The 25,015-nt window shown below is 37.5% G+C and overlaps 1 protein-coding gene across 2 annotated transcripts in view; it reads right to left on the minus strand.

Moving 5' to 3' along the window:
- NCAM2 (neural cell adhesion molecule 2) overlaps positions 1-25,015 on the minus strand; it is a 582,026-nt gene that overhangs the window by 244,468 nt on the left and 312,543 nt on the right. For both annotated transcript variants that reach the window (XM_030579736.1, XM_030579747.1), the window contains exons 2-5: positions 20,318-20,392; positions 16,995-17,201; positions 13,409-13,552; positions 5,127-5,264 (exon numbers count right to left, since the gene is read on the minus strand). In XM_030579736.1, coding sequence (XP_030435596.1) covers positions 5,127-5,264; positions 13,409-13,552; positions 16,995-17,201; positions 20,318-20,392 — 564 coding nt within the window. The remainder of the gene's footprint in view (positions 1-5,126; positions 5,265-13,408; positions 13,553-16,994; positions 17,202-20,317; positions 20,393-25,015) is intronic.

Raw genomic sequence — 25,015 nt, forward strand, 5'->3', positions numbered from 1 at the left:
GTACGCAACCTCAGTATATTTTTTTAATTTATTGTCAACATCTAAATATTTTCCTTATTCGAATATAACTTTAAAAGGTGAAATTATTTTTTCAGGAAACATCAGATTGTTAATTTTTAAAAACTTTGATTTGATTCTTTGTTTAATTTAAATCAGTGTGAGTGTTACTGTCTCACAATGAGAATGATCTTCCATTTATATAGTACTTCTTTGTCCCAAAAGGAATCCAAAGCACTTTACAGAAAATCTTTACACTGTGATCCCTTCAAATAACATACAACTGATATTTATCCACCTCCCTCTTGAAATTCATCAATGATTTAACACCACTCAGCAACACTACACAACATTTTAAACCAGTATGTGAAGAAGAAAATACTTTCCAAGTGAAATTGCAGGGAGAATTTAGGTAGGTGGGATGTAATTGCTTCCTGGGTCAACATTTCATTAGGAACGCTTGATTTAAGAAAAGCACTGTGGAATCTTTAAAGGTACCAAGGGACCTGCACCAAGTTTTGCACCTCCTCTGAAAGACAGTTCTCTTAATATTACAAAAAAACAAACAAACAAAAAAAACAGGAGTCCTTGTGGCATGTTAGAGACTAACAAATTTATTTGAGAATAAGCTTTCATGGGCTACAGCCCACTTCATCAGATGCTGTAGCCCACGAAAGCTCATGCTCAAAGAAATTTGTTAGTCTCTAAGGTGCCACAAGTACTCCTGTTCTTTTTGCGGATACAGACTAACACAGTTGCTAGTCTGAAACTTAACACTACAGTAAATTCTAATCCCATGTTGGGACATTGTTCATTATTGACCACACATTTATTTGTCTGAAATGAGCTATGCATACCTACAGAACTGAATATATGATAACAACACTGACATAGAAGGACAAGTGCTATCTCCTGAATTATAAATACTTCAAGTAGCTTCCTGGGTTTCCCTAATGGCTCTCCAATACCAACACAGTCAAATCCTTCTTAGTGTATGTGATATCTTGAGATAGCTTGGAAAGTGGCATGAAAACAGCCACCTAAATAAGGGAAATTCTATATTCTGAAGATATATCTATATTTGAAAATAGGCAAATATGACCAAGTGTTATACTTCAGCCTACCAGTATAAGACTGATACTGTAACTACCATTAAAATGATGAAGGATATGTCTCTCCATCTTAGGTATTTATGAGGTGGCATTCATATTGGTATCTAGTACTTTAGTATATGTTGTTTATTTTTGCTCCTAATATCTCATATTACAGTGAATTAATACTACAGTACTTATATATTTGATAGGTGCTTTAACACCTGAAGAGTTGCTCTAACTCTCCAAAAATTTTTAATATACTCTAAGAGTTATCCCTTAGAGAGTTTCATGTATGTGCAATTTGTTCCATTTTAAAAGTTGCTTCTTAACCTATTCACTTTGCATTCTGGCACTTCCCTAGCACCAGGAATTCAAATGTCCAAGGAGCCACTGGAAGGGTAGGGCAAGAGAAGGATCTAGAAAACAATCAGGGGTTCCTGCAGTGAAGGATGGGACTCTATATAGGTGGAAAAGAGAGATGCTGGAGGCTAGGATGATTAAGAAGTAGGGGGGAAAAGGTGAGTTGAAGACAGCATCAGCCATTTCTGCACACTCTGCTCCCCAGCTGACCTTTCCCTGAAGAACTCAATTAAAACACTATTAAAAATAAAATTGAACATTTCACGAAGCTCCAATGCTGGACAGTATCTATGCACAAAAAATCCTCTTGCATAGCTCTTCTACCCTTTATTATTATTTTAATTACATGACTATCCTCAAAGTCATTTTCATTGTATGGAAGAGGGGAAGGTACCTTGGGGCTGCACTTGTGAAGGTATTACAGGCAGAGAAAAATGATGAATTTTTGTTGAAACAGATTCATAGACATTTCCCTTTCCTGTTAGGTGTCATTGCAATTTATTTTTTTATTTATTTGTACTGTTACTTTACAGACCAGTTGGGAATAGATTTAGTACACTTAGCTTCACCTTGCAGAAGCCAGTCATTCCGATAAATCAAGCAGGAGATGGCCTTGATCAATATCACTCTACAATGTGAAATGCTTTTAGCGTTGCTCAGTTAGTAACTCTTTTGCCTCTAGATCATAACACTGAGTTCAAAGCTAGATGTGTTCACTGATAAAGATGTTGGGCCAGATTCAGACTGAGTGCGAAGAGGTACAACTCTACTGACATCATTCACTACACAAGGTTAGAATTTGGCCCACCATTTTTAATTCAATACATTGTGCCAGAAACAGCCTTCCTCTCCATCTCTTTTTAAAAGTCTAGTCTGAAGTGAAAGATTTCATAGCACTCTTCAAAATGAGGAGATAACTCCAGTGTTCAGGCCAACACTTACCTGTCTTGACAAATTATGTTCCAATATCCATGCTGTGAGTGAACTCACTGTGTAATAGTTGCTCTTTTTCTGTACCCATGATGGGACTAACAGCATTTATCTTATTTACTTTGTGAAACGCTCAAGGATACCTAGAGCATTCAATGCATTACAGGCTGTAAAGCTTTTTTATTCTCTTTATTAAATATTATAGTCAAGGATTTTTTTTTCGAAGTAAGAGACAACCAGCCATATAGGGTATGTCGACATTTGAGGTGGGTGTGTGTGCTTCCCAGCTCATATAGAGTTACCTATGCTAGCTCTGTGGTGTAGATAGGTAACAGGGGTGGAGGCCAAGCTAGCTCCCTGTATACGTGGTGGGGCCGGGTCGATATGTACTCAGGCAGCCAGCTCAAGCCACTGCCCATGCAACCCCAGCTACACTGCTATTTTTAGTGCACTAGTTCAAGCCGAACTAGCATAGATAAGTATATCTGAGTGGAGAATCACATGTCCCAGCTCAAATGTAGATTACATATAGAAATACTGTAATATAGTAAATACTATAGGCTAGATTGTGGGAATTGCACATAGCCAGGGCTCAGGAGTATTGCACACTGAGGAAGCAGAGGGAAACATTTTCCCTTGGTGTCATAAACAGATGGTTAAAGATTAATGTCTCTTTTACCTGTAAAGGGTTAAGAAGCTCAGTGAACCTGGCTGACACTTGACCAGAGGACCAATGGGGGGACAAGATACTTTCAAATCTTGGCGGAGGGAAGTCTTGTTTGAGCTTTTTGTTTGTTTTTTTTGTTCGCTCTCGGGACTGAGAGGAACGAGACATCATTCCAGGTTCTCCAAATCTTTCTAAATCAGTCCCTCATGTTTCAAAATAGTAAGTAATAGCCAGGAAAGGCAGATTAGTCTTATGTTTGTTTTCTTAACTTGTAAATGTGTCTTTTGCTGGAAGGATTTTTAACTCTGTTTGCTGTAACTTTAAATCTTAGGCTGGGGGGAGGGGTCCCTCTAGGCTATATGAATCTGAGTACCCTGTAAAGCATTTTCCATCCTGATTTTACAAAGATAAATTTTACCTTTTCTTTCTTTAATTAAAAGCCTTCTTTTTAAGAACCTGATTGATTTTTTCCTTGTTTTAGAATCCAAAGGATTGAGTCTAAACTCACCAGGGACTGGGGGGTGGGAAAGGAAAGGGGAATGGTTAATTCCTCTTAGTTTTAAGATCCAAGGAGTTTGGGTCTGTGTAGCCTCTCAAGGCAAGCCAGGGAGGGAAGAGTCTGTGGGGGGGGAGTGGGGGATGGTAAATTTCTCCTTGTTTTAAGACCCAAGGGGGTTGGGTCTTGGGTTCTCCAGGGAAGGTTTTGGGGGAACAGGAGTGTGCCAGACGCAGACTTCTGGCTGGTGGCAGTGTACCAGACCTAAGCAAGGAATTAAGCTTAGAAGGGTCCATGCAAGTCCCCCACATTTTTACTCTAAAGTTCAAAGTGGGGAAAAAAAACCTTAACACTTGGGAACTCCTCAGTATACACAGAGCATGCACTCTCCTATGCCCTTTAATTGTGCACAGCACAATCTTCTGCCCTCCCTCCCAATCCTTTTCTGTGCACTATTGGTAACAATCTGAAGATGTATTGCTTTAATACATAGCTATTCTTTATTGCTATGGATTTAAGGAATACCTATGCAATGAGTAACTTTTACTCACACAAGCAGTCCAGGCTTCAATAGTTTCATTATTACTCAAGTGAGTAAAGGTTTACATGACTGGGCCATTCAGAAACAAGACATTAGATATTAGAAATGACACTTAGATAATAAGGAGCTAGCATAATAGAAATACCTTAGTTAGATATAACCTTGCAGGCCAATAAGTGAATGGAATCAAGTATCAGAGGGGTAGCCGTGTTAGTCTGGATCTGTAAAAGCAGCAAAGAATCCTGTGGCACCTTATAGACTAACAGACAAACTATAAGGTGCCACAGGATTCTTTGCTGCTTTTAAGTGAATGGAGGTCCATCCACTTATGTTTTATCGTGCTGACACTGACTTTAACAGTGAGGTCAACCTACATATTAAATTTTATGCTTGCACATTCATATTGCTTGTTAAAAGGGCTTATAATAAATTGTTAAAATTTATAACTTAAATAAGAGTGGCAATGTTCAATGGCATATCCAGTTAATTCAACTGTAGTCCTACAGTTAAAAATTATGTCCATGGTGTTTAACCAGGTTTTAAATACTGGCAATTTATAAAATAACTGTGCTACTGTGAAACTGAATAACTGCATAAAACGAAGTGGTTTATAACAAAAAATGTCACGCATTAAAAGATATACACCTAGCGAAATTATGGCATGTTATACTCTGAACTCTGATCTCGGTGTGGTTGGCTATATCCTGTGAAGGATATTTGTTTTTTAAACACCTACATCTATACATAACATTTACATATATTTATACCATTAAAGGAGATATGAAATCTCCTTAACTGCATAATTATATTAATTACATTAAACATAAAAACCTACATAAAGGAAACATCACAATATACAAATTGTAAACAACTCCATTTCTATTGAAAGAAAACAATGCAACTTCCATATTATGTAGTTGATACTGCAATAAGTGGCCTAATTAAGATTTTGTAGACGATGATAAACATTGTTTATATAATGTTACAATCAATGAAAGCAAGACCTTATTTCAACTTCAGAAAAATCACTGTACAGCTTACCGTTGACAATAACTGTGATATCCCGAAAGTCGATTTCTCCTCTAGCTTCCACTCTTCCTTCACACCTATATATTCCTTCATCACTTTTATTGATATTAAGAATTTGGAGATTGTTGTTTGATAACATCACAAATCGATCTAGAAAGCCATGTAAGGAATAAAGTGATATCAGTAAATTAAGACAGTGTTGAGAATATTAATTTAAATTATTAAGATTTATGAACTTGTCTAATGAGGTCAAATAGTTCATCAACAAAACACCTTCAATTTAAAATTAAAATGTAATATCATAAGTTATTTCACTCCAAAACGCATTGGTTTATCTTTTGTTTAAATTCAGTTAGGATTTTTTTCTATATAAAATGGAAATGCAGATGTTTTTCTGTACATTTTTATTCCAGACTTGTCACTGCAGTGCCAACAGAAGCATAATATACATACAGTACATTGAACCAAATATTAAATGCTGTGCTATATTTTTTAAATAAGATATATTACATGCATCCTCCCTCACACCATATTCAGTTCTTGTCATGGACCAACTGCCCTGAGAACCTTGCTTTTCCAAATTAAAGTTAATGGGTGAAATCTTGGCTCTATTTAAATCAATGATAAAATTCACACTGGCTTCAATATAGCTAGGATTTCACCCAATATGACATCATTTATGTCCCATTTCTGAAACTCAGTATGTGCAGACAGACCTCACAGAACCTTGCTGACTTCAACAGGTGTCTACCAATATGAAACAAGTTGCAGGACTGGGATCTTATTGCAGATGATATTGTGATAACATCATGAAAAAATGTGCAACTTCTATTTTTCCTGCTGCCAAAAACAATATATTGAAATACGTTAGCCCAGAAGTAGAATCCTTAGCTCATTTGATGTTTTTTGTAAAACTAAGAATCTGACTCACATTATTACAAAGTGAATGAGACCTAGACTGGTAAAAGGATTAGAGAAACATAGAAATGTCACACATCAGACCTTACAATTGTACAGAAGGAACTAGATAATGTCCTTTTAGGTACTAGTTGTCTCCGTTCTTACTAAACAACTGTTCTTATTCCTGTTTGTACAGGATCTTTCGGTTTCAGTCAAAAATTATATATAAACTATTTTTCTTACATATTATGACTCCTGATCATGTGTCTCACTGTGAGCTTAGAATTTCAAGATGCTGAGTACACCAACCGTAATCCAGAAAAAGCATTTAAGTCCATGTTGAACTTTAAGTAAGTGGTTAAGTCTCATTGACTTCCAAGTTACATAGCTTAAGTGTTTTGCTGAATCGGGCCTAAGTATGCACTTAAGTGTTTTCTTGGATCAGAGTCAGCACACTTGCACCATGCAGATACAAGAGGCAGAAGGATTTAACTTTTGAAGCCCCTCAGTCTAAATCAGCCATTATCAGCTCATGCCTTTTGAGAGACATATTGTTCCTTAGATCACTATATGTGGTTCTTGTGCTGTCTGTATACATGTGCCTCAACTCAGCAGACACTTAACCAAGTGTTTAAATTTAAGCATGTGTGTCATAAACAGATAAGAAAAGTTAATAGCACAGAAGTACTTTATATTTCTTTGCCTGGAAAGGGTTAACAAGAACAGTGAGCCTGGCTGTCACCTGACCAGAGGACCAATCAGAGGACAGGATACTTTCAAATCTTGAGGGAGGGAAGTTTTTGTGCTGTGCTGTTAGTTTTGGTTGTTCACCTGGGGGCTCAGAGGGATCAGATGTGCAACCAGGTTTCTCTCCAATCTCCCTGATAGCAGTTCTTATAGATTCAAAATAGTGAGTACTAGGTAGATAAAGCGAGTTAGGCTTATGTTTGTTTTCTTTATTTGCAAATGTGTATTTGGTTGGAAGAAGTTCAAATGTGCATTTGGCTGAAAGGAGTTTAATTGTGTGTTTGGCTGAAAGGAGTTCAAATTTGTATTTTTGCTGAAAGGATTTTAATTTGTACTTGTATACTTAGGCTGGGAGAGTATTCCCAGTGTCTATAGCTGAAAGACCCTGTACCTATTCCATTTTAAATTTACAAAGATAATTTTTACTGTTTTTTCTTTCTTTAATTAAAAGCTTTTCTTGTTTAAGAACCTGATTGTTTTTTTTATTCTGGTGAGACCCCAGGGGACTGGGTCTGGATTCACCAGGGAATTGGTGGGGACAAAGGAGGGAAAAGGGAGAGAGAGGCTGATTTCTCTCTGTGCCAGGATTACTTTCTCTCAGGAAAAGTCTGGGAGGGGGAAAGAGAAGGAGGGAGGAAGGTGAATTGTCCTCTCTGTTTTGTGATTCAAGGCGTCTGAATCACACAGTGATCTTCCAGGGTAACCCAGAGAGGGGAAGCCTGGGAGAGGCAACAGTGGGGGAAAGGGTTTACTTTCCTTGTGTTGAGATCCAGAGGGTCTGGGTCTTGGGGGTCCCCGGGCAAGGTTTTGGGGGGACCAAAGTGTACCAGGCACTGGAATTCCTGGTTGGTGGCAGCACTACACGTTCTAAGCTGGGATTGAGCTTAGAGGAATTCATGCTGGTACCCCATCTTTTGGACGCTAAGGTTCAGAGTGGGGATTTATACCAGGACAATGTGCTTAAGGGAATTGCTCAACTGGGGTCCTGGTGCTCCACTCCCTTTGTCAAGATCATGAAGAAAAACACTGGCCATTAAGATCTAATCACTGGTTTTCAAATCAATGAGTCACAATCCAATACACCTAGAAGTAAAACTCATTTCCTGGTGTGATCCTCTGACAGTCACACTTCAAAATGTTCTCTCTTTCAAAAGGTGTGGGGGGTGTCATTTCTCTCTCTTTAAACTTCTGTTAGCTTTTTATTTGTTGATACTAAATTCTTAGATTACAAAAAAAATGTACATTTTCAAACATTTGGAAAATGCTGTTTAGAGGATTAATTTAATACAAGAAAAGCTTCATCCCTGCTGGCTGGATGTTCTGGAGGCTATTTTGAGTTCATCAAAGAAAATGAAATGAAAATGAACTCTAATATTGGGTGACTGCAGAACACCATAAATACCCTAATCTTGTCATGGTATATACTGGAGAAACGTGAGTATAATAACAGGAGAAATTCTTATGAGTAAATTAGGTTGAACAGATGAACAAAGCTCTTTCTACATCCCATACTACCTAGCATTTAGGCAGACAGATTACTACACAGCACACACAATACCTATTGGAAAGTTGAAAACGAGTGGAAAGTGAATTGAAATTATTTCTCAAAAAAGCCACACACCACTCTGTATGACTTATCTACTGGTAAAGCTGGAAGGCATTACTGCTTTTCAAGACATACCAAATATTTTAAAGATTTGTTTCTACCTTGCATAGTCATTATGTAAAGTCAGACTGAAACAGCAAACTCACCTGAACCTTTGCAGTCATGCATTAAGCCTGGTTAATGTGATTCACATAAAAGTATGCTCAGAGCAAAGTTGAGAGCATCCAACCTCTCTAGCGGAGTCCATGTTAATACTAGGAGTACTTTATGATATATCCCATAAAGTACTATATATGATATTCCCATAGGTACACTGATATATAAAATGCTTGTTTTTGTAAGGGGATCACAGTCAATGGATGTGGGCAGTTAACAGCCACCAGACCCTGCCAGCTCATCACACACAGTCAACAATGTTCACTGTAGGCTAAGACACTAAGGGTATGTCTATACTGCAATTAAAAATCTGAAGCTGCCCCAGGACAGCTGACTTCAGCTCACAGGGCTCGGGCTAATGGGCTATAAAAGTGCAGTATAGATGTTTGAACTCAGGCTGGAGCCTGGGCTCTCAGACTCTCCCCATTCACAAAATCCCAGAACCTAAAGTCTGGCCTGAGCCTAAATGTCTACATTGTAATTTTGTAGCCCCACAGCCTAAGCCCCCTGTTGCTGAGTCAGCTGACCGGGGGCAGCCACAGGTATTTTACTGCAGTGTAGACAAACCCAAAGAAGGATGTGAACACCCATAGCTAATCAGTAGACAAGCGTGAGGCCCACACAGAAACATGCTGGAGAGCTAGCAAGGCACCCTCACCAAAGACTTGCTGAGGACAAAATGCTGGAAGTAATTGAAATCATTAAGGCCTCCATCCGTTCTGCCACTGATGCAGCTGAAACAATGATAGTTTGAGTGTTTAATGGTCCCCCCACCCCCTAAAATTTACTATTAGAGGCAAGGCCTAAAAGCAGCAGCCAGTCCACCCTGGATATAGTAGTTTTCTAGAGAAAGGGTGAAATTCACTTCTGTGATGGCAGCCAACACAAGCTATATGCACCACTAAACTCTCACTTACAAGGACTTATGCAGGCTCTCTGTATCAAGATGAATTTCACTCAGAGTGCACCATTCTCCTTCACATAGCTGCACAGTTCTAATTAGAGGTGTGCAAAATCTTGATTTAAAGCAGAAAAATACGCAAAACCATCCTGGGTTTGTGTTCAGCTTGTTTCCAGGAAGCAGCGGTGGCTTTCATAAATGTTGTTTCTTCAAGCTATCAGCAGAAGCTTTTTATTTCAACTATCCTCTCTGGTTATTGGTTCACTTTATGGTGTTCATAAGGTAAGTTGAGTCAAAATCACTGAGATAGGTCATCGGATGCAAATCACATGGCATTTCTTCAGTGGCTTTAAATTGGTTGAGCCTATACAATATGATCAGTCCAATAGGGTCAGCGCAGTTCAGCAGAAGTCTTTTTCATTTGTAATCTCAGTGTGAGAGACGCTGTAGTTTGTTTAAGCTTTTTGATAAAAAAATAAAAGTCATCATAATCTACCTTGAAATGTCAGGGGGAGAACCCAAGAAGGCAGAGTCCTAGCGTACTTGTAATTCCACTGTTATTGGAAATTTGTCCTTATATTTTATATATTGGCTCCCATATTTATATCTAGATTTCTGATTGGGAAAATCTCTTGAAATCAGAGTTGCCTTGTTGTATCAGGCCTAGTCCTTTAGAATATGTTCCTGGAGGAGGACCTCATATTTCTCCTGTAATTGCTCTGTTATTAGGCGCTATTTCATTATTTTATTTTTTGGCTCATGTATCATGTTTATCATATTTTTTAAAAGGAGGAGAAGTTTTCCTCTCTGAAATAAGAGTTCTGTTGTAACATCAGGATGCAGGCCTACTTCCTGTTTCATGTTTTGTGAAGCAGTGATCCTATATAAAGAAGTATGAATTTGAGGACCTGAAAAGCCACACAAACCAGTTTCCACCAAAAATCCTACAAACCCTTTTTGAACTGAACTTGGAATGGTTTGCACACCTGTAATTCTAACAGTCTGCAGAATGTAGGGTGACTAGATGTCCCGATTTTATAGGGACGGTCCCGATATTTGGGTCTTTTTCTTATGTGGGCACCTATTATCCCCCACACTCTGTCCTGATTTTTCATACTTGCTATTTGGTCATCCTAGCAGAATCCCTTACAGACCTAAAATGTGATGGTGTTGAAGAGAGTCACACATCATATTGAAGTGATCAGAAACCCCCCTGAAAGGAACCAGACAAAAAGGAAAATATGTAATAGTACAACACAATACATGACAGGGGAGAAGGATAAACCAATCTTCAATACAATATCTCTGCAATCAGCTATGATGTAGACCAAAACAACATTTAAGTACAGTAATCCAGAACCTTACAACAGTGCTATATCCAGCAAGTTGTAACTGCATGTACGACAAACCTATGCAATTTGAGCACTGGACTGGTGAATAGAAAAGTTTTCTGCAGGTGATGTTCAGACTAGCCTTGTTCTCTTGTGGCTGACTCCAACCAGTCCCAGAGACCTGAATGTCTCCATATAGCCTTGCTGTAACTGTGATAAGCACTATGGAGTGGGCAGTGCGTTTAACACCTTATGCAGCAATATTGCTGTGCAAAAATAAAGAGTAAATCACTGATTTGGTAAACAACAATGTTTGATCTATAAAAAAAAAGTTGCAGGCCACCTTCATTTCTAGAACCAGGCCCTTGCTGCCTGCACAATGGGATTGTGACAATTAAACTGTTAAGGCTGACATTACAGGAACTCTACAGAACCTGCTCAGAGAGTTCTACATTCCACTGAGCTCTTACATCCAACTTTAAAGATACAACATCAAGTCAAGAAAGAACCTTTAAACAGAATGTTGGAACTTTCCCAAGGTCATTGTATTTAATTTCCCTGGTCAAAGGATAATGGACAGCTGACCTCTCTGTCCCTCATTCCCTCCCCTCACAGATGAACAGAAGGACTATAGATCTCGAGACTGAATAGATATCTAGGAGTTTGGCTCTGGGGGAAGAAGTAAAGCTACTTTAGAATTAGGAGTTGCCATTCCCAGTTAGCTCTACACTTCCCTGTGGAACAATTCTTTACATGTTCACTTCTGATTCTGTGAACAACCTTCCTTTCTGGTGAGCAGATAGCTCTGTGTGAATAGCACATACAAGCATTAGGAACTGCGAAGAATTTGTATAGCCTGAATAGTCATAGTTAATTGTGCTAAATTATATCCTAGAGGTTTATTCACTTTGCCACATATAGCAGAAATATTTTCACTTTATAACTAAAAAGCTAATCACTGTGTATCTCTCTGCAATGCAGGTGCTAAAAAAAGTATTAAGTGGAAGCTGCTTCCTAATGAACAATAAAAAGATACATAATATAACTGGAAATTATCCTTTCAACTGCAGATGTCAAATTATTTTACATTTTAAGCTTTCTATGAACAAAAAATGAAGAAGCCAATTAAAATAATGCACATTTATCTCTATAATAAACTCATCTTTTAGTATATGTAACATTTAATGAATTTAAGTATTATATACTATAGGAATAATGATCAATTGGTTACTAGTGAATAATCTCTTCTCCACCATCTAAGATGGCATGTCCAGGTAATACTGTGAACACTCACATAGCTCAAATTCTTCTGCTATTTAAAGCAGCAATTCAAACAGCAGGAGCGGCTATCTTAGGTCCATGCAGAATCCCCTTGAATTTTAATGGGGATTAATATGGGCATAGCAGTCTGTGCTAGGAGATCCCAATGCAAGATCAGGGAATAAAAGAACATTTTTTTAAAATCGGTTTTTCAAGTATATACTGTTTAAAATCCTAACACTATGTATCTATCTGGCTCAAACAGCTAAACTACTTTATGTCCTGTCATATCTAAAAAGAAAATGAAAAACTCAAAATTACATAATGAAATGCAGCCTGGCACACTGGAAATATTTCAAAAAAATCAGATTAATTTAAAATGCATGCTCTTAAGATTAAGTCTTCTAAAACAGAGTTGATTGTAACTGGAGCAGCAGAAGTGGAAAAAACAAATTAAATTACCGTACTCTTCCATATCCCTGATCTTTTGGAGAATACCTCACATTCGTAGGCTTTAAATTGTAACCTTGAGAAAATGATGCTTGCTTAATTGTTCAGCTACTGTTTAGTTCCAAAAACCTGTAACCCTTACCTTCTTTTACAATTTAATTATATATAAAAGTTGCATTGCTCTTCTACAGATGACTCTTTTACCGTGAATTCTGTACATGTGACTATGTGAGTAATGATAGAAATTAAATACAATATGGAAGTAGCAAATCAAATTAAAACTCTGCCTGGCTTTTGTACCATGGATGTTCACACAAGAATCTGAAAGCGCCCAAATAAGTGATTTTTCAGCTTTACAATAAGAAACCTAATAGGTTTATTAAATCTTCTCTTCTTTGGCTGTAATTATTCCTTAGTGACACTACAGTTCCACACTTTCACTCCAGTAAATAAACTTTAATTTATTTTGAATTAAAAATATGAATAAAAACATATCTGAATGACCAGCATGAAGGATGTACAAATTCAACCTTGCATTTTAATACATTTAGTGCCAAAGCTGTGAGAGAATAAGCAGGTAGCTCTCCAAAGAGGTTTTCTATGCATTGTGAGGTACATAATTATTTTGTTGCCCTTCAAAGGAAGAAAAAGTAGTAGGGGCAGTCAACTGCTTCCTAGAGACATCACAGGTGTGTGTAGTGGACACTGAAGGCCACTAGTACACCACATCCCATGAAAACAGGTATGGGGGAGAGAAGATGATCCAGGCTTTATGGTTTGGATTGAAAATCACACACAATTCTATAGACTCAGCTGTACAATCCTTTAACATGTTGGTGAGAACTCACTCCTAAAGTAGCTCTATTGACTTCCGTGAATAGTATAATTTATAATCTAATCTATAATTAAAACATATAATTTAAAGAGTTACCAAAATACTAACTGTCAGCAATAGTTGTGACTTCCTCATTTCGATACAACCAGCTGACAACTGGTGCAGGTGAACTAGTAACATGGCAAACCACTTCAGCATCTTCTCCTTGTCTAAATTCTTGTGGGGTTATGATGTCTCGGAAAGTGAGCTTCTCTAAAAAGAAAGAAAACTGAATTTAACAAGCTTTTCCTGTTTTGTTTAGCAGTTCAAGTTACATCCAGTTACTCTGAACACAGCATCAAATCAGAGAAAATTAGAGATGTGAAAGATAGTTCATTTTTTCTGTGAGTGCAGTAGAGGACTGTTTCAGTGTATTTTCTATAGATTTGGCCAGCCTAGGCATAAATGTTCCTGGTAATGAGAATTCCACTATTTCCCTTGAGAAATCACTGCATAATATCTTAGAATCATAGAAAAATAGGGCTGGAAGGGAGCTCAAGAGGTTATCTAGTCCATTCCACCACCACTCCCTTTTAGGCAGCACCAAGTAAGATCATCACTTACTGGTGTTTGTCCAACCTTTTCATTAAAACCACCAATGAAAGGGATTACACAACCTCCATTGGTAACCAATTCCAGTACTGAACTATCCTTACAATTAGAAAGATTCACCTAATATCTAACCTAAATCTCCCTTGCTGCAAACTAAGCCCATTACTTCTACCTTTTGTGGACTTGAAGAACAATTGGTTACTATCCCCTTTACAAAAGTCCTTAACATATTTGAAGACTTATCAGGTCCCCCATCAGTGTTCTTTTCCTAGGTTTGTTAACCCTTCCCTCACAGGTCAGGTTTTCTAACCCCCCTTTAAAAATGCTTTTTGTTTTCCTGTAGACTTTCTCCAGTTTGCCCACTTTTTCCTTAAAGCATGGAGTCCAAAACTGGACATAATAGTCCAGCTGAGGCCCCACCAGAGCTGAGTAGAGTGGTATAATTATCTTCCTTGTGTTAAGTATAACATTCCTGTTAATATATCATAGAATGATTTTAAGTTTTTTTTTTTTTTTGCAAATGCATCATATTGTTGGCTCATAGTACTACTGCCTAGCTAGTTATTCCCCAGTTTCTATTTGTGCATTTGATTTCTCCTTCCTCAGTGTAGTGTTTTGCACTTGTCTTTATTGAATTTCATCTTGTTGATTTCAGACCGATTCTCCAATTAATCAAGATCATTTTGAATTCTAACCCTGTCCTCCAAAATACTTGCAATCCCTTCCATCTTGGTGTCATTCAGAAATTTTGTATGCACACTGTCCACTCCATTTTCCAAGTCATTAATTAAAATATTGATTAGTTCCAGACACATAGGGGGCCCCACTAGATATGCCTTCCCAGTTTGATAGTAACCCATTAATACCTAGTCTACGGTATTTCAACTAGTTATGCATCTACCTTATAGTAATTTAATCTAGACCACATGTCCCTAGTTCATTTATGAGAATGTCATGTGGGACAGTGTCATAAGAGTCTTAAGTATTTTTCTCAGTTTGAATATACACAAAAATTTCTTACTTTCTTCTTGCTTTCAACATTTTTGGGCCCAACAGTGGAACTCTTACTCATATTGGGAGCATTAATTACTCCAGTGAGTAGCTTTATTGACTCCATTATTTGGTGTTTTTCTTCAAGTCCTGGCTGCTGAAGGCAAGTGATTGTGAGAATTTCAGTTTTCATGGGGGAGGCATAGTGTGGGGAGGACTTTCTAGCTATCATGTTTGTGGAGAAAAGCCTGACATCGTCAACTGTTTCAAAACCCAAAAGACAAATAATAAGAAACCTAATTATTTTTAAATCATGTGATTTTTAGCCAATATGACCATTTTCTGGAGGTCTGATTTTTGAATGCTAGGGGTTGGTAATGCCATAAGTAAGTATTCAGTTTTGTGAGTAAGGGCTGCATAATTTTAGCTGTTATTGCAAAACAGCTCAACAGCTACACTGTGGCTTTTACTCCACCACCTTTGTTAGGCACCACTGTGGAATTGTACAGACCTAAGAAGAGCTCTGGAGGAACTGCTTCTGAATGACACATCCTCTCTCTATGCAACTCACTGCACATGGGTAGTGCATAAACATGTGCCTCCTTTAGACAGAGCAGATTGCTTTACTTTCCTCCAATCCATCAACTCCAGTTCATCTCTGCCCCCATCTCTCCCTGTTCCCTTTTCAGATATGTGAGAGCTGGAGTAAACAGTTCATGTGCTACCCAGAGCATAGACTGCTATCATCGCTTGTGAAGATGATACTAACAAACTGATCCAACGTCTATTGAAATCAATGGAAAAACTCCCATTGACAGCAATGAGCTTAGGATCATACCCAAAAGGAAATCATCTTGCTGATCCTCTGCAACATATCATCAAGCCCTAAATGTGCTAGCTTTCAAGCAAAAATTCTGTCAAACTTTACATCTTGTGTCTGGCTTCCTATGATTTTTTTTTTTGGTTCCATCCTGAGAGCTCTTTTTTGTAAAGAACTACTATGTCTCTTCCTGCACAGTAATCAACCTGTATAGTGACTGGCAGCTCTAAGCATAAAAATGATGACTTACAAAATATGAAATCTTTTCTTTGAACTACCAAATTTGCAACCATCATGTAATTGCTTGTAACTGTCTCATCAGCCTGAATGGTGGTTTTATCAATTACTTTTATTTTAAAAATTATCTATCATTTGATATCTGCTGTACCTTTAAAGCTGCAGTACTTTACTATTTCATCTTGCATTTACCAGTCATATTTCAGTTCATAAGTCTTGGCCTGACCGTGAACCATATCCTGTCATGATTTAAGAAAAAGTCACCATTCAAATAAATAAGGAATTCTGCTTAAATACTAATGGCACAATATGGCTCCTCTTATTGGTTTTGTGTTAGCCTTAAGCCTCTTCTGTATCATGCATTTTGCATATTATATTTTTCTAACCGATGTAAAGAATTCAGTTCAATATTCTGTACTTAAAGTGATGTCAATTACAACTTGACAAAGATTCTGTTGGATACTTTTACATATTCATTTTGCGTAATATAGTATATTTACATTTGAAGAAATAATCCTCCATTAATTGTTTAACACAATTTTAAAAATAATAGAACTTTGGTGGCTTATAAAGATTTATACCTCATCACATATAGGATTTTATGTCACATAAGTCCCTTATACAGCCAAGAACAAGAAAGATTAACATAAAAGCCATTGCAAACTGGTTTAAACGTATATGTTGTGTCTCTTGCACTCCAAATCAATGCACAATTTGACTAATGTAAGAGGATTTATTTTGGTGTGTATCTATCTCTCTCACAAACACATTTTGTCCTTTCCATAAGAGAGGAATAGAATATATGCTGCATCCTGATGATAAGACTTTCTATATATGCTATACCATACTGGATTAATCTTCTCTGGATATCAATTCCATTCAAGTCTTTTTCACAGTACGTATGCTTGACTGCAACAGATACAATCTATTGCTCTTAAAATGATATTTATAGAGAAGGGGTATACATTTATTTAATGTTAATTTTCTGTATAGCAAATAGAATTCAGAATAGAACCTCTTTTTTTATGGTTAGTTTTTCCTTTATGTGTCACTTACGATAAATTTCCAAAACAACAGTAGCTTCTTGAGTCTGTCCTTTTGTATCAGTTGCTTGACACCGATATATCCCAGCATCTTCTACATTTGCATTGTAAATGGTGAGCCGTGATCTAACACCTTCTTTTTGAATGACCACTCTTTGACTAGATGCAATCTTCTCTCCTTGTGGATTGTACCAGTCTATACTGTCTGGCTCACCAATCGCTACAAAAAGCAATGTTAAAAGAAAAGTTCAGCTAGACACTAAGTAACATTCAGCCGAGTTCTTTCTTTGCAATATCCAGCTTGCCTTGTCTGTAGGAGGAACATAGGTTATAATAAAGACAAAAGAGAAGCCATCAAGTAGGATGGTCATAATTTAACTATTTTGAGATATTAATAAGAATTAGGGAAATGTTTATATATCCAGCTAGCCAGATATCACCAAAATGTTCAGATTGTCCAGTAATTATTTGGGACATCTTTGGGTATTGTAGAAAAATTGATTTTGATCAAACCTTTGCCCAAAATCCAAATAACCTTTTCACAAGCTTCAAAGACCAAAATCAGAGAACTTTCCCTCCTCCGCGACATAGTCTAATGTTCAAGTATTAGCAGATTTGTCCTTCTTGTTCCCAGCCTATGTTCAAATTTCAAAAAAGATGAAAAAAAACAAAGTATCAGAGGGGTAGCCATGTTAGTCTGGATCTGTAAAAAGTGACAAATTGTTCTGTGGCACCTTATAGACTAACAGAAGTATTGGAGTGTACGCTTTTGTGGATGAATACCCACTTCGTCAGATGTATGTGTCTATAAGGCCACAGGACTCTTTGTCGAAAAAAAAACCTGTCCCTTTTTTTTTTGACCTGCTCTACTGATTTTTCTCTCACAGATGTGTTTTCACTATATTCAATCTGAACCAAAAGCAAGTTTTTGGTTATGTGTGAATTTACCATAGTGTACAGACATGGTAATAATCACATTTGTAGAGATAAACAGATTTTGAACCAGGATTACAACTTCATTTGGCATGTTTTTTAGAAAAAAAAGTTTTCTTTTTAATAATTGTCTATGGAACAAAAGCATTTTGGAAAAAAAATAAGAACATTACACAACATTATAGATGCAATCAGATACATGTTTACATGTTTGTATTTAAAAGTAAATATGTGCATTTTGCCATGTTTAATGGTTACAGTCTAGTTTTAAGTTGCCAGTGGATTAAAGTTTTTAAGTGAGCCAGGAACTGGTGAGGAACCACTGGCCTATATTCAAAGAGTAGTCCTTAAAGCTGTATCATACTTTTCAGAAATATCTGATTTCCAGCTGGTTGAAGTTGTTTTTCCCTCTTTTTCTGTTTTTAACGCACAATGATTAAATTGTAACTCATCCAACTGCCTGAGTGGTTAGCATAAATCCCCTCAGGTATAACTATATACTAGATATTCAGATAACATTGGGACTGATTCAATATCAAATCCTGGTACTACCACCTTCTGCATCACAAAATTACACGCACCATCCCCCGACTTGGAATTAAACTAAAATCCCCAGGCAGAGAGCTTTACTTTTCTGCAGAGGTTGTTGTATAGCAGCTATATGACATCAGATCACATCCCTGCAGGGAGGAGAACCTGGAGCCCTTCTTGCTCCAATGGATTATGAGAATGACATCAGTGAGGCTCCCATGTATGTGAAAAGTCTCTCTGACCCTGTGGCTGTGGGGATTGGTTTCTGCAGGTGATTGACAGTCAGCTGTGGAGAGCTCAAGGAGGCTGCATACCCCAATGAGCAGTGAAAGCTGAGAGTTCCACAAAGGTTCAATCAATTTGTTTAACAGGACAGGAGGATATGCCTGCAAACCTAAGATTTCCCCCAGTGAGACAGGAGTGGGGAAGGACACAGGATCACTCTGAACCAACACAAGATCCTGATCTGGCCCTCTGCTTTTGGCTGTTTGGAGTTCTAGGTAGTTGTTAACAAGGCTTATGAGGGCATGTATGTTGCACAGTATGAGTCATCTGCTGATGAGTCATTTGAAAAGAATAATTAACTCTTACCTAATAACATTTAAAAGATCCAGCAGTTCCACTGTTACCGCAACAAAACTGAAACACTGTTTACAGACTATTGATTAAGCATGTTGACAATACAAGTATGAATATTCTCATCTCAATGTATGGATAATTTTGACCACAATGATGGCATAACTCTCCATATATTATATATAAAATTATCTCTAAGAAAAATTATTGGCCTCATCTTGAGAGCTGAACACTCCTGTTGCTAATTTGATTTATAAAACACAAACTCCAGGTTCCCCGATTTTTTTTTAAACACTATCAGTTAATAGTAGAACCTTGAGTCCAGCAGATAACTCGGTCCCATCCATAACAACAAAGCAACTGTCTCGCTTATGCAGGTCTCAACCTGACATTGGTCAAGACCTTGGACCTCACTAATTGAACAAGACAGAGATACAAAAGGAAATCCGGACCCATTTTAAGTCAGTAATAATTTTCCACTGACTTCAGTGGGGCCAGAATTTAACTCTTAGGGCTAGATGTCAGCAGCAAACCAAAACTATCTTAATGCTTCAGAACGAAGCCTGGCAAAACTCCCCGATGGGTCAGGATTTCATCATCATCTCCACACTAACCCTCTTAACATCTCCTTACACCTCCAATTAGATATGATAAAACAGATCCCTGTCAAAGTGCACGAGAGCATCTTTGATGCACAATTTTTTTTCAATACTTTTCAGGTTCAAGTCCTATGTTTGAGAAATAAACTATTTGGCAAAGTTTACTAAAGTACTGCTAAAACTTTCCCTGGCTAAAAAGTTGATTTTATGAGAAAAAAATAATTCTAACTTTTCAGGTTACATATGCTCTATTGTATACTGAAACAGTCACTCACGTAACTTTAGAGCAGTATGCCATGTCTAATGTATTCATTAGCTATTTACCAAAAATGATTCAATTATGATCGTATACATTCATTCTAATACTAGTGTTTAGACAAGTAAAATTATTTTAATAAAGCAAAGAAAAATAACAAATAAATAATTTATACTAATAGAAATCAATTTCAAAATAAGTGGTTTAGTCTGTTTGGCATCTGAAATCAACAGTCTGTAGACTGAAAGAACACATTATGTGAAGCCAAGCAGGACTTGGTATTTAACACAACGTGCAAGCAGCCAGAATTCAGTGCAAATATTGAAACAATATATTTTATATATATAAATATTTCTAAGCCAATTAATAGCATTCAAATTATGCAAAAGGGTGATCTGAAAATTTAGGAAAACATACCTGGAGATATAATGAAATACATACCTGTGCATGTGAAGAATTTGGATTCGCCCACACTAAGCTCTACTTTGCTAAGTGAAATTGTCACTTGAAGAAGAGCTGAAAAATACAATGTAAATTCAGCATGAATATATTTTGCATACATCAGTTAAAAGTTGTCTACACATAGTATGATATATACTGTACAAACTGCACAAAAAAGATTGAGTGCCTGCTAAACATAGTATCTCCCATCAAAATAGAGTATTTATAGCAGTGGAGGGAAAGAAATCTAAAAGTAAGTTAGAGATCATGTTTTAGATGCAAACTATAACATCTCAGTAAAGTTAACTTGATGGGGAATGCCCTGGAGATCCTAAGTATTCAGTTTCTCTCTCTCTCTCTCTCTCTCTCTCTCTCTCTCTCACACACACACACACACACACACACAAAACCCTCTCAAATACATAGCCTCTCTGTATGAAGAACCTAAGCAATACCATACTTTACACACTGCTTATTGCAGATGCAGCACCATAAGCACACATGAACTAAGAAACCCTTTTTTCCAGAGATGTAATTCAATTAACACAGGGCCTTACTGAATCCTAGAGTAAGTAGGTGCATCTGCATAACTCAGTCTGGCACACAGAATTTGGCTTACATATGCACACACACCAAAATGGAATACTAAGAGAAAAAGTCATACTAATTTCAAGTTCTACTAGAAACAGAAAAAAGTAAAATATCAGCTAGATGGAAAAGAACCAAGGCTTTAGGGAATGAATTTTTATTTAGAAAGTTCTGATGTATTATAAACACAAGAATTATAGGGTGATTGGGGCTCTAAAAATATTAGATAGTGTCCTTTCAACATTTTTTTAGTCTTGAAACACATGATTGATTCATCTATCTCACAGGTGCGTGGAAGTAACTGAACTTCTTTAAAACCATGATCAGTACCATTGTGTTCAGTGAATGCTAAAGATGGCCAAATAGACTACAGATTTCACCTCGCCAGCTCCTTGACCCATCATTATCATGGGAGTCAGAGAATATATCTACACTAGAACTAAACATCCATGGCTGGCCTGTGCCAACTGACTTGGGCTTGCAGGTCTGGGGTTAAGGGGTTGTTACACTATGGCATACACATTTGGGCATGGGCTGAAGTCCGAGCTCTGGGACCTTCCCCACACACATGGTCCTAGATCACAGACTCTAGCCCGAGCCCAACCACCTACACTATAATTAAACAGCACTTCAGTCTGAGTCTAGCAAGTCTGAGTCAGCTGGCACAGACAAGCTGAAGGTTCTTGTTTGCACTGTAGACGCACCCTGAGAAGACAGTTGGGGGTAGGGAGAATTACTATCAAAATTATTTTACATGATAAAATCTCTTTCTTCCATTAACATGTTACATTTTATAATACTTTGAAAAACTCCTTGTCTAGTACTGACTGTACTGCTGTTAACTACAGGATAAAAAATGAAAGCAGGAGCCCAAAAACAGATTTGAAAGAGTATTTTGTATATAATATAGTGCCATAAGGCAACTATTACCATCAATAAAAGACAATCCAAACAATTATGCAATACCTGTTCTATCTCTACATAAACGGCTTGAGTAAGCAAAGACACAGACCACATTTGAATTTATAGACTAATAACCCATGTAATGTAAGAGAAAGTGGTCCTCTTCATAGAACAGCAATAATGGTCTAAAACACTTACAAATCAAAAGTTCTTCTAAAACCTACCCTAAACTTTGAATGAATAACAAGTCTTTATCTACTTACCTACTTTTAATTTATTCAGTTGTTCTGAACAAGAATGAAATGCTTGAGTGCTGGACTTGGGATATTCTCTGTGAGGGATCCTCAACTATGGAATCTCTTTGTTGAGGGCATCAGAATAAGTTCAGGTGTGCCCATTTTCACAGACTGATGCCAAACCCATTGTGACGGGATCTCCAGGATGCTACTTGGGACTGGGGTAATGCTGCTCCTCCGTAACTCTCTAGCATGGGCTGTCACTCACAATGCTATGTTAGTGACATGCAGAAAACCCCTCTGGGAACTGTTATCACTCAGTACAAGAGCATGTGCAACCCCAAACCCAGATAGATTGCATGAATGCTCCCTGAGCCATTCATAAAACTGAGAAAGGCACCAGCAAATCTATCAACCCCCCAGACTTGCACCCCTGGAATATTCCATGCCCTGGTCAGAAGCCAGACCAGTGTATGTTTATTACCCAGTCCATCCTTCCTTCCATGTGGAGAGGACGATCACTAGCCTTTGTAAACTGAGCTGAGATTTCCCAAGCACTTCAAGCAAAACACACTGTTTTAGGTAAAATATAGTACAGATATCTTAAGTACAGAAAGATAGATTTTAAGTGATTATAAGTCTTAGGCACAAAAGGTCAAAGATAGTTACAAAAGAAAATAAAAGATAAGTGAACAGTCTAAATCTCTAAACCTCATTTGACTTGGCACTATTTAAATCAAGCAGTTTTCTCACCCCACTAGATGTTGCAGTTCTTAATATACAAGCTTCCCCTTTAATGCTGGGACCAGTCTCCTCAGTTCAAGTCTTTGTCTTCTCAACATTCTTGTTGCTTGCAGCACAGAGAGGGGAGGAGAAAGGCCAAAATATGATGCCACTGTCCCCTATTTTATATCCGCAGATCATGTGCCTGGAAAACATTAGCCCAAGCATGTGCTGTTGGACTTTGCTGAGTCACAGGGTTGAACAATCTCCCACTATGTGATGCTTGTGCAGCCCTCTTATAGTATTGTAAATCCCTTGCTTATAACTCCCCTTTTGATTAATGGTTACTAAACACCTTCCTGGAAGTGGATCATGGTGTAGCAGTAGAGACTCTCAAAATTACAAAGTATTTCAGTAACTATCAACAGGAAAATCTCATAACTTAATAAACATTAATGATATAGATATTTGGACAGAACACTGGGTTTCAGCAGATCATGACCTTTTACATGACATCTCACATGACATGCTTTGTATGAAATGTATTGTAATTATATGATGGGGTGAATATGGGAGCTCCAGAAAGCTGCTTTCAGGTACAGAGTGCTTCCCCCATCTTTTCGCAAAAGCTCTCCCACAATAACAGAAGACGACTATATTAATAATATTACTAAAATAACAACAACATATTCAAAGCATAACTGGTCAAACCCCAAAATAGCAAGCACACAGCCCATTTCAGGCTAAATTATATGCTAGTCTAAATATTGCATCTGACACTCCATAAATGTTTGACCCTCCATAAAAACAAACAGTCAGACAGTGTTGTACGAACACAAACTTAAGGTCAGTTTGTTGAAGAGGCCAGGAGACTTATTGATCTGACAAAATAAATCAAAACACTATATGTTTATAAATGTGACTACAAACAAGACCCAGTAAATAAGAGATGAATTAGTTATCTTAATGTTAAAATGTTAAATCATTCTTTTAGAGTTCCCTTTTAAGTTTCATTGCATAGAATCATAGAAGTGGAAGGGACCTTGAGAGATTATCTAGTCCAGTCTGCTGTACTCAAGGCAGGACTAAGTATTATCTAGACTACCTCTGACAGCTGTTTGTCCAACCTGCTCTTAAAAATCCCCAATGTGGAGATTCCATAACTTCCCTAGGCAATTAATTCTCTGACAATTAGGACGTTTTTTCCTAATGTCCAACCTAAACCATCCTTGCTACAATGTAAGACCATTGCTTCTTGTCCTCTCCTTAGAGGTTAAAAAGAACATTTTTTCTCCCTCCTCCAAACCTGCGGACGCAGCAGGTGAACAAACGTCCCAGCCTGCTGGGGGCTTACCCTGGCAGGCTGCGTGCCAAAGTTTGCTGATCCCTGCATTTGTCTTTATTGAATTTCATCCTATTTACTTCAGACCATCTCTCCAGTTTGTCCAGATAATTTAAAATTTTAATCCTATCCTCCAAAGCACTTGCAACCCTCTGAGCTTCGTATTGTCTGCAAATTTTATAAGTGTCCTTTCTTGTGCATTTTCAAAATTAAACTCGATGTCTGCTGCTCCAAAAAACCTAAACACTTACTTTGCTCATTGCTGGGATGACTATACTGCAATTCATTGTGGAATATGCCCAGTTGCTGCAGTACATAATTCTTCATTAGATATTCTATTTCCCCTCCTTCTCCAGAATACAGCAACTGACCTTTGAGAATAAACTGAGTAGTTTTCAGGAGCAGCCAACACCCTACACAGTTAAGGAAAAGTTTTTACTCAGAAGAACAAACATCAGTCAGAGATCACCAAAGAGGTTGTAGTTCAAAGTTGTCATCCTTTTCCTTGGCTAACAAGTTTTATTGGTTGTTGTTTTATCAGAGCCAAATAAAATTAAACTATCAAGTACAGGCCACTCAGAATGATGTCATACCACTTGCTGTTATACATTAAGCGATCAGCTCTTCATGGCATGGACTGTCTTTTATTGTGTGTTTGCACAGTGCCTAGTACAATGGGATCCAGTTCTTGGTAGGCTCTTATGCACTACCAAATGCATACATTACTCTTGTTTACAGCTTGAATAACTTCTGTTTAATGTAGGACAGTGGTAAGGGAGGTTTATGCAAAGCCAGAATCCAGCATTTTGGTCTGCAGAATGAAGAGAATGTGTTTCCTAATGGTGAGTGCAGCTTCCAGCTGCAAATGGCACTGCATTGTTTTTCCCTTCCCTGCCCCCAGATCCC

The sequence above is a fragment of the Gopherus evgoodei genome, chromosome 1 (assembly GCF_007399415.2).
Source record: "Gopherus evgoodei ecotype Sinaloan lineage chromosome 1, rGopEvg1_v1.p, whole genome shotgun sequence".
Classification (NCBI taxonomy): domain Eukaryota; kingdom Metazoa; phylum Chordata; order Testudines; family Testudinidae; genus Gopherus; species Gopherus evgoodei.